The 10,075-nt window shown below is 47.1% G+C and overlaps 1 protein-coding gene across 1 annotated transcript; it reads left to right on the top strand.

Annotated features, from left to right (window-relative positions):
• The first annotated feature begins 6,126 nt into the window (after positions 1-6,126).
• LOC149351075 (uncharacterized) lies at positions 6,127-8,488 on the top strand. Its single transcript, XM_089576966.1, has 3 exons — positions 6,127-6,172; positions 7,258-7,615; positions 8,398-8,488. The coding sequence occupies exons 1-2, from the start codon at positions 6,161-6,163 to the stop codon at positions 7,606-7,608; spliced, it is 363 nt and encodes a 120-aa protein (XP_089433092.1). The 5' UTR covers positions 6,127-6,160; the 3' UTR covers positions 7,609-7,615; positions 8,398-8,488.
• The last annotated feature ends 1,587 nt before the right edge of the window (positions 8,489-10,075 follow it).

Raw genomic sequence — 10,075 nt, 5'->3', positions numbered from 1 at the left:
TGTTCTACTTTCTAATGAATTATTTTTGGGTAGAAATGATTACACTAATAATTTCCTTCACCAACACTGTTTTCCTTGGTATCAGTGATAGTTCGCTTCCTCCGTAGCTAAAACGTATGAATTCCATATCGGGTCATTCTACCCATCCTCCAGTTCCAATTAAGTTTATTTTAAAGCTTTTCTAAAACAAACTAGCCATCCTGTGAACACATGCAACGAACACTGACCGCAAATTTTTCTAAACTGACTACAAATTAAGAAATTTTATCTTCTCACTATTCTGAAAAAGAACATAAAGGTATAGGTAACCCTACTAAAGCCTATGGAGTCGGGTTTTTTTAATCTCTTTTTTTTGCAACTTTTTAAATATCGTGTCAGTTTTAAATAATTGGGGTAATAGTAACTGTTCTTATTAACAACCTTTAATGCATATAAGTGAGCACATGTTGTGGAAAGTTTACGCTGATTATTTTACCGTGTTAATATGCCCGCGGAGAAGGAGAGTTATAAATGTCGCTTTTTTATTGCCATTGTTGTTGCAATACAAGTATAGGCACTGACAAACCTTGCGCACAAATAATTACCCTGCATTTCTTGACCATTTTGGGCAATTTTTAACTTGTTTTTGATCTTTTAGTTATACTGAGTGAGAGTACATATATCAGTTTACCTGTCTACGGCTGTCCCTTTCATACGGCTACGTGCATTTCGTCAAGACCTAACAGCGTTTAGCCATGGTATACCCAGCCAGAACCTTCTCGAACATAAAATGAAATAAATTAGTGTCAGCTGGAATATTACTAGATCATGAGAAATTAAAGTGGTCCTCCCATGCGTAATGAAAGCTGCTGCTTTATTTTTACGCGATTTTTGCATGCTGTTGTCCGATGTCTAAGTTTGATGCTCCTCTATCTCACTTGCGCCCGTTCATTAACTAGTGTTTTTGCAGAATAACAGCTTCTCGTCCCAGTAAGAATTAAAAAAAAAAAAAACTACTATTATCGCTCGCCGTACTTTGAATGCTGGAGCACTCAGGCAGATCGAAATTGCCGACGCACACGTACAGCTAGGCTTGCAGATTCGCGCTTGTGGAGCTGGGCCCCAGCCGAGCTGCTGTCGTCATGCGCTGAACTGCGTCGGCGCTCAGCTGCGCGGGAGCACCGTTTAGACTCGAAGGAACTCTCTGTACAGCCACGTGGTCACTTATGCCTTTTATTGTTTTTTACTTGTTCCTCAGGCAGTGCCTACGAGCATAAAAGCCAAACAGTCTGACAAGGCCTCTTGTACAAGTTTTTTCATCCACTAAACAACACGCACAGGCATGAAAGCTCGAACAGCAGTACAAACTGTGAAAATTGTTTCGCTACGCACAGAGATATCAGGCATAGGCAATGCAAAGTCGTAATCACACAAAAGAAAAAAAAAGACATCTTGTAGCAGTTTTCAGGTCCGTACGCAAAGAGCGTAGGCAACAAGCATCAGAAAGTGCGAAATCAACACTATACAAGGCGTAAAACTAAAGGCGACAAAACAGGAGAACAAAGCACACAATACATAAAGCAGCCGCTTATCGAACAGTAAATTTCAACTACACGTGCCATGTACAAACCTCGAAAACATTCAGTTATCAAGCATATTTGGCATTAGAAGTCCTAATTGTACGTGACAACAGAGTTGCAAAAGAAACATCTGAATTGACCAAAAAGTTATTCGCCCTTAGAAACAGTGAAGGTCCTCTTAAAATCGACGGCTATTTTAGATGTGCTGAATCGTTCAGTAGACTGAAAAGTTAAACTTTGTCAATCATAACTAATTGTTATGACAGGTATTCTCCTTTTAGTATTGCGGATATGGGGTATACGCTATTTTTTTTATTTTGCGCAGGGACATGTAGTTTTCTTTTATAGATCCACTGCAGTAGTTCGCAGTACAATACCTTGTTTCCTTTTAGCGTATTGTATTTGGTGAAAAGTGACCCCTTTCGTGGGCTACGTCTCTCGCCCTAATAATTCTCACATAATATGCGCAGCACCTTTACTGCAGCGACTGTTCCCTTATTAGATTTATAGGCAGTGGTGGTTCCCCAAGCTAGTTATATAATAGGCTGTGGTGGTTCCCAAGCTAGTATCCTGTAACTTAACCTAGAGTTAAAAAAAAAGAGAATAATATAGTACCATATTTAATCAGGTAGGCATGAGATTCTGGATTTTACAAATATTACTAGTTAACAATGCCAAGTCAGTTTTGAATTTATTAACTTGCGTGGTCCGGCCGCCACGGTGGCACAGTGGTTATGGTGCTCGGCTACTGACCCGAGAGATGCGGGTTCGATCCCACCGCGGCGGTCGCATTTCGATGGAGGCGAAATGCTAGCGGCCCGTGTCCTGTGCGATGTCAGCGCACGTTAAATAACCCCAGGTGGTCGAAATTATCCAGAGCCCTCCACTACGGTGTCCGTCATAGCCTCTTTGACAAGTTAAATCCCATAAAATCCCAAAATCAAGGAGAAAAAAACTTAGCGGCCCGTGAAAGTTCTTCGCTAGACCACACACGTAAATATTTTTCTTCTTTTGCACGCTCTATCAAAGTGCCGTCGTGACTTACATTTGTGGCGGCGTAATCGCACCTATTTATAGCCTTGAAAACCTGTGTATTTTGTTTTACTTGTATTTAAACTCGGTTGGTTACTGAATAGCCAATGTGATAGTTTAAGCAGGTGTGCATTGACGATTTCCTACAAGTTCTCTTTGTTTGCATGTGCCAGTAAAAAGACATTACTCTCGGCAGATCCTGTCATTGAAGTAGTACCATTAACGTAGAGTAAGAATAAAAACGGCTATATATTCGAGCCCTGCACAACATCGTCTAATATATTCATTTTACTAGATGATATGCCAATAATGTTATATACTGATAGCGATCACTCAGATAATTTTCAATTGAACTCAATGCTATTCCACGCACACCGTGAATGTCAAGATTTCTTTAACACGATATTAAGCTGCACAGTATCACATGCTTTCCTCGGGTTCGGAAATAAACCAAGGGTTAAATGTTTGCTCTCACTATTTTCCACTATCTTTTATGGCTAATAGCAGGTGCGGTGTATTTCAGTGGCAACGCTTTTATTTTGTCTGCCCCAGCGCCTGCGTCATTCTCCAGGTTTACGATTATCATCTCAGCTTCAGCAGCAGTAGACGGTAAAAGCATAACAGAACCCGGCAAACTTTTTCTTTGCGGGTAGTAGTCTGTAGGTGTTTCACGCGACAGTCTATACAGCTCGTTCGGTCGAAAAGCTATCGGTTTGGTTTGGTTTGGTGGGGTTTAACGTCCCAAAGCGACTGAGGCTATGAGAGACGCCGTAGTGAAGGGCTCCGGAAATTTCGACCACCTGGGTTTCTTTAACATGCACTGACATCGCACAGTACACGGGCCTCTAGAATTTCTCCTCCAAAGAAATTCAACCGCCGCGGCCGGGATCGAACCCGCGTCTTTCGCGCCAGCAGCCGAGCACCATAACCACTGAGCCACCGCGGCGGCGAAAAGCTATCGGCGTCGTTGTTGTAGTTGTCGGCCCCGCGCGTCGGAAAAACATCGTACCATGCCAACCGTTTGCCGCAGAATGTTCCGAATGGTGTCATACGATTCGGCGTTTCGTGTAGCTAAACTTACTATTTAAGTTAGAGCCTATCTCGTGGCAGGGATTCGAATCGGCGACCTATAATCGGGGGTTGCGTATCATGCGCGGTTCGAGTGTCCACCAAGACAAGTGAAACTGTTACTGCGTCATTTCCTTTCCTCAAAAACCCAATTTTCGATTTGTCCAACGGGCAAGGCGTCGCGCCGAACGGGCGATGGCATTTTGTGGACTACCTTGCAGTGCTGCAAAACGCTGTCGTGTTCCACTTTTAAAGGCGAAGCTTAAGCGTCCTCCAATTTTTAATCTTGTGGCTGCTCGTTGCTCTCAAATAAATTGTTGGTAGTTCGGTGCCTGTCCTGTCAGCTTCTGTGTTCGTCCTCGTCTTTTCGCGCTGATTCCTCTAGTCATGTAACCAGACCAACAAACCCAAAGCACTACTCTAGTTTGTTTTTTTTCCTCACAATGCCTTCATTTCATGTGCCACTTTTTTTAGAGCCACACAGACATTGTTTATTAGGATTAAGTTTGCTTTTGCTTCATAAGGTGGTTAATCATATCCCACATTTTACTCTGGTCCCCGTTAATCTGAAGAAACTTGTTACAATAAAAATCTGATTTCGGTTTCTTTAGGTCCGAGTTCAGTTTGTTCCTGATTTTCTCATACTCAGTAAAAAAAGCGGGATCACGGCTCCAGATGGAAGCATGATACTTTCTTTAATTCTTTTCGATAATTCTTTGGTTACCCAAGGCCTTCTTATTTATCTGCGTTTAGCACTGCTTTACCGCAGAGGAAAATCATCATTATAACATGCAAGAAATTGCTGAAGAAAACTGATATGCCGTTTTGGGCTTGCTATCTTTAAATATGTCTTTCCAGTTTGCTTACTTCAAAAGACAACGGAAATTTTCCAACGTTTCTTTGTTCACTGAGCGAACAGGTAAGGCGCCGTGTTTCTCTTAATCATTTTTTTTTCGTTGCGACAGACACTAGGCAAAAGACTGCCATTCGACCACTGATATTACATGTCGTGACACCAGCAGCAAAATGAGCGAATTCGATGTTTGTGACGCAAACATGAAGCCACGTCGCTGTAGTTACTATGGCTGGTAGCGTTATCACGTTTTTGCAAACATGCTCATGAATAACGTCTTCAATATCCCTCGGGATAGACAATCAGATATAGCATCAATGTTCGCATCACCGAGAATAATAAAAGAGGCAGCTAAATACCCAATAGATTCCAGAGTATTTAAAAAATATATGAATTCAGCAATGCCAGATGGCGGCCTCTATATGGCGCGTATCACCATATTCGATATTTAAAAAGTTCAACTTTCGCTATTTTGTTTCATTTTGTGGGAGGTCATCAAGAATCACATACGGGTAGCTGCTCTTGAAATAAACTGCTATACCGCCGCCTCACCTATTTACTCTACACGTGGCTACGACCTTTTCACCTTGGAGATGAGCAGCTACATCTTCCTTTGTCAGCCAAGTTTCAGTGAGAATTATAACATCAAATGTTACAGCAAGAAAATTAGGTACAGTTCAAAATCATCTACTTTGCTTTCTACAGTTCTCGTGAGCAATTGTATTGCAGAAAGCATCAATCCTTGTTGCCAAACATTTTGTTGAATACCTGGCAGTCATAATAGGAGCAACGATTTTCCTGCCTTTGGATGTGAGAAGCTTTCTGAGTACAAAATAATGTTGATCACGTCATCTAGTTTGGAATTTTTACATCTTGTGATTCTAATAATATCGGCTTCTTTGTTCTTTGGAGCAAGAATTTTGCAACTAGACATCCACACCAGCTTCTACCCTATTTCTTCTTTTGAGCAATTTGAGAAGCCGTTTATCTGCGCTAGTCGGGTGCTCGTGGACATCACGGCGATGATTCTCTGGGTCCCACAGTCGAGACCTTCGCCACAGTCGAGTCCTTGGTTTCCATTTTCTGCGTCTAGCGTTCGCTTGACTCTCCGAATTCAGCAGTACACACAGGAGGCAGTAGCAGCCGTCGCCTCCAGACGTGCGGCATTCGAGAGCACAGCCTGGACCAGGGCGCTCTTCCGGTGTTTGCACCTGCGGCTCCGCCGCTGTCGCGCAGCTTTCCGCCACGGCGCGGCGGGCGAGGCGAGACAAAAGCGCAACGAAAGTGAGCGAGGCGAGATGCGGCGGCGGCGGCGGCGATCTGGAGCGGATCTCCTCGCCCGCCGAAATGGCGCCGCTGACCTAGTCTTGCGCTGCACTTCTTCCTCCACGGGGGCCCCCGATGGGAGATGCAGGAGGGGGTGTACTGAAAATAATCACAACAAACGCGACAGGAAAATAAAAAGAAGCGCCGAGCCGCTGGACCAATCCGGACCGAGCCAGTTCGAAAATAGCCTCGATAGAACGGGCCCCCATGGTCACCCCTGGACGTATAAAAGCGGCCGGCGGCTCAGCAGTCGGCACATTCAACAGCCGTCTTCGACCTGTTCTCTTGTGTACGTTGCAACTCAAGCACACTGACTTCAGCCATGAACGCTTTGGTAAGTGGGCCTTGAAAGCTACCCCCGGCCGCTGCAGGATACACGGCCTCCTTGCGCGGCCGGCCCGCCCAGAGGGGCTGTAATTCCGCGTCGGAGGCATTGATCGAAGACTGGATTTGCTCCCTTTGGACTGGACCTCGGTCCGAACGTGTTTGCAACTCCATCTCCGTTCGGTGCCTCTTGTCCACCCCCTTGATTTTAGTGCACGACGATTTGGAATACATGTGCCTGAGGTAAACATTTCCCTGCTTCCCGAGTGCGCCTTCCTGTCCCTAATTTCAAATCATGAGCCGCCGCCATCGTGAACCGCGAATCGGGCTCGCTTCCAGTCGAGCACCTTTCGAGTCCTGCCATCCCCCATGTTCACTGACCCCTAAAAACAAAAAGTAACACTGGCTACGAACCCTTCCGTGCAGTCGGCCATGTGCAAGCGTGTAGGCGGATACGTCGGGCGCTTGAAACAAGTGCGGGATCAAACGTGCACTGGTGCACCGCCTTCTGAGCTAGCTTGGAGCCGTACAGGCAGATCGGCTGAGTCAAGATGAGCCCTTCCGTCCCTAACGGTCTCTTGAGGGTGTGACGTTGTTCTAGTTTTGTTGGGGCAAAAAATTCGACACGGTCAGTTTGACAACACGCATGCGACAAAAGTTGAGAGGCACAGGCATGTTGCATGGCTGCGTCCATGGGAGTTATTCGAAGGAATAGACGCACGAACTGGTGCACTTGTTGCTTCAGCTATTTAAGCCTTGTTTCGATAACGATTCGATTCGAACGAACTTTTTGTAAGAAGTCAACCATCCTTCCACGTGGGCTCTGATATTTCAAAAAGCGCGAGCTCTTTCCTTCCATTCTATAGCTGCTAACGAAGCCGTCTCCTGGTAAGAGCTGTCCGTACTGACGTCCCAGGTACAGGCATCTCATCTCTGCTAAGATCGTACGAAGTCGGTAGAAGGCAGCAGTCAAGAGCTACAGCTCACAGATTGTCTTCCGCGGCAGACTATCTCTAGTTCGGCGACATAGCGAGGCCCGCGCGCAGCCGTCGACGTGGCGTTCGAGGTACTGACGCGACCGCGTGGCGGGTGCAGGTTGTCGCTGCTCTGTTCGCCTGCGTGGCCCTGTCGTACGGCCAGTTCGAGTTCGGCGGCGGATTTGACGGTGGCGCTGGCGCTGGCGGCTTCGACAGCAGCTCCTTCGGTTCCCCCGACGGTGGCGCGCAGCTGGGCGGAGGTGGCGATTTCGGCGGCAGCTTTGCCGGAGGCGACACTGACGGCGCCGCCGGGGCTAGCTTCGACACCTCCGGCTTCACCGGCGGCTTCGAGGGATTCAACGCTGCCGCCGCTTCCAGCAGCCGCCCCCAATTCGGCGGATTCCAGAGCCAATTCCAGGGAAGCCTCCCCCAGACCGGAGGAGCCCAGTCGTCCGTCGAGGCCCAGTAATGCCACGGTAAAAAAGCTCCGCATCAAACCCTCTCTCGTCCCACGCTCACAGGGGCGCGCTAGGCGGCTTCGTTTCGCTGCTGGTCTGGCCGCAGTAGAGCACGCGGCTTCGTGGAACCACAGAGCGCAGGTTAGGAAAGCGACCCGAAGATTTTTGACGTCTATGTAGCATTAGGTATAACCGCGACGGTGCAGTCACAGAAAGGTATGGAAACTAATGTTAGCAGCTGAAATTCCCGGGCAACCTTCAGAATAGGCGCGTCCAGGTTCTCGAAAGGGTCTGTAATATAATTTCAAACATAATTTAAAAATGCGTGCTTCTGAAAAGGTTTTGCTCCCTGCAGCTCCTTCGAAGCCATGTGTCAGTGCCCTGTGCAGTGTAAACTTAATGAATCGAGACCCCGCATGGATCCTAAGAAATAGTGCAATGTTCGCTTTTAGGGCAGTGCGGAATCCTGCACGCTAACCTACCCCCTGGCATCACTCGGCGAGCCACCTTTCTTAAACGTGCAGACAGTCGCGATGCAGCAGAAGGGCAGCAAAGAAAAAAATAACCGCTCAAGCACGACCACACTAGCTGTCCCGATCGTCTGCACAGGAGGAGCGCATTCCATTGACCGAGAGGTGTGTGTGTGTGTGTGTGTGGGGGGGGGGGGGGGGTGCTGTGTGCCACCCTTGCTGCCCGGAAGGGGCAGCGCAAGTTTTTGATCTTTTGCTTGCTGTTTCATGCCTTCACCTGCAGTCGCCGAATGGTTCTCCGGCTCTGTTCTTATGACTGTTCCATTCCAGGTAGGGGTCCAAACGAGAGTCACAGCCTGGGGCGCAGACCAGCGACAGACCCCATGTCGAATTTCTCACCAAGAATTTCGACGGTTGTATAGTGTTGAATAAGCAATGTAAATAGTATTTGCGTGCCTCGACCAGCGCGCCTGTAAAGAATAATCACGCGGTTTCATTAAAAGCTCATCGTTTTAAAAAAGAAACAGACCCACTGCTTCCCACGTTCCTCTTCGTCCTCCCCCGCCGCAAGCGAGGTGGGGGCCCAGAGAGACGCAGGTGCTGCCTGCGCCGCTCTGCCGACACCTGCTGCCCGGGGAGCCACGGCGGACGTGGATTAAGCCGGTCCCTTCTTCCCGACACGCCCTCCTCCGTGGGACAGCTCTGCTCATTTCCTTGCGTCAGCCGAGCCTCCGCTATTTCCGCCCAATTCGGAGAAGCGACGACGTAGTTATTCTCCGCCACACTCCAATAAATACCGTGGAATTCATCGGTCCAGCTCCGCTTTAGCCATATCTGCTATGAGTGATGGTAAAAGCTCACGGAAAAAGAAGGACGCGGTGAGCATGCCTTCGCGAAAAGGACCAACGCTTGGCTCTGGCTGCGCTTCGTCAGTCACGTTCTCTCCGGGAGAATCAGCAAAGAACTTCGGCTTTTGCCTTCGTCGTCGACCAGCAGTAAGAATATCAGAATTCTAAGTGACGCGGCTCTAACCACGCGAAGGTTGCATGTGAAATAACACTCCACAGCACATGATTATTCCTTCAATCTGCGCCCGCCTCTCATCCCCAATGTAAGGCCGTCATTGTCTAAACAATCCTGTAGAGAGAAAAATGAAAGCTGGCAGCGCCTAATGATGCGAACAGGACTTAAGAAAAGCGCTAGAAATCGTTTAGACAAGGCGTGCTCTATTCGAAAAGCCGTTAGACCGGCCACACATTGACTGGATGTTGCGCAGGGCATGCTGTCGGGAAGCTATCAGAATGTCAGCGTTAGAAGGCAATGTGGAGCGTATTTCATGTGTTGGAATACAAATTACCTAATTCATCTGTTCTGTAGATGGGTTTTGTCATATTCCCGTATGAGCACTGCCAATAATAAAAGGAAAAGAAGCACTAGGCCCAGTTGAGCATTAAAAACGGTACCACTCGGTTTCAAACGTAGGCTTCAATTTTATTTGTCCATCTCGAGAGGTCTGAAGAGTTCCGATTAAATCTCCAGTTGCGCTTGCCAAGTTTAAATTGGTTTCTACCATCCAACTGTCACATTTCAACTGCGGACCAGAGTTGGGTATGTCAGGTTCCATTTGGACACTTCACTTTTAATGTGTACCCGCAATTGTTTTCGTTGTAATTTATTCATTATTCAACGTCAGATCTGAACTATGAAAAATAGGTTACGGGCTGAATGGCAACGTGAAAAAACTTTTGCCCGCCAAACACCGGGAGCATTGACATATTGAGAGTGCTCTTGATTCAGTGGATATGATATTGCATTGTTGTTCTTAGTTTCTGGAGCAATCTGTTTGATTAATTCTAATAACAAACTAGTCTCTAGCCTATATTAAAAGGTGCGGGGTTTTCAGCCCCCTGCTTTGCTTTTAAATGGGCGCTAACCCAGTCAAAACTAACAAACAGAATATGCAAAAGGACCACTGGAACCAATTGGAGTCCGATTGATGTCACTGAGG

Source organism: Amblyomma mixtum, chromosome 3 (assembly GCF_055824585.1).
Source record: "Amblyomma mixtum isolate Tamu chromosome 3, ASM5582458v1, whole genome shotgun sequence".
Taxonomy (NCBI): domain Eukaryota; kingdom Metazoa; phylum Arthropoda; class Arachnida; order Ixodida; family Ixodidae; genus Amblyomma; species Amblyomma mixtum.
Note: the sequence above shows the minus strand (reverse complement) of the source record. Positions and strands in the feature narration are given on the sequence as shown.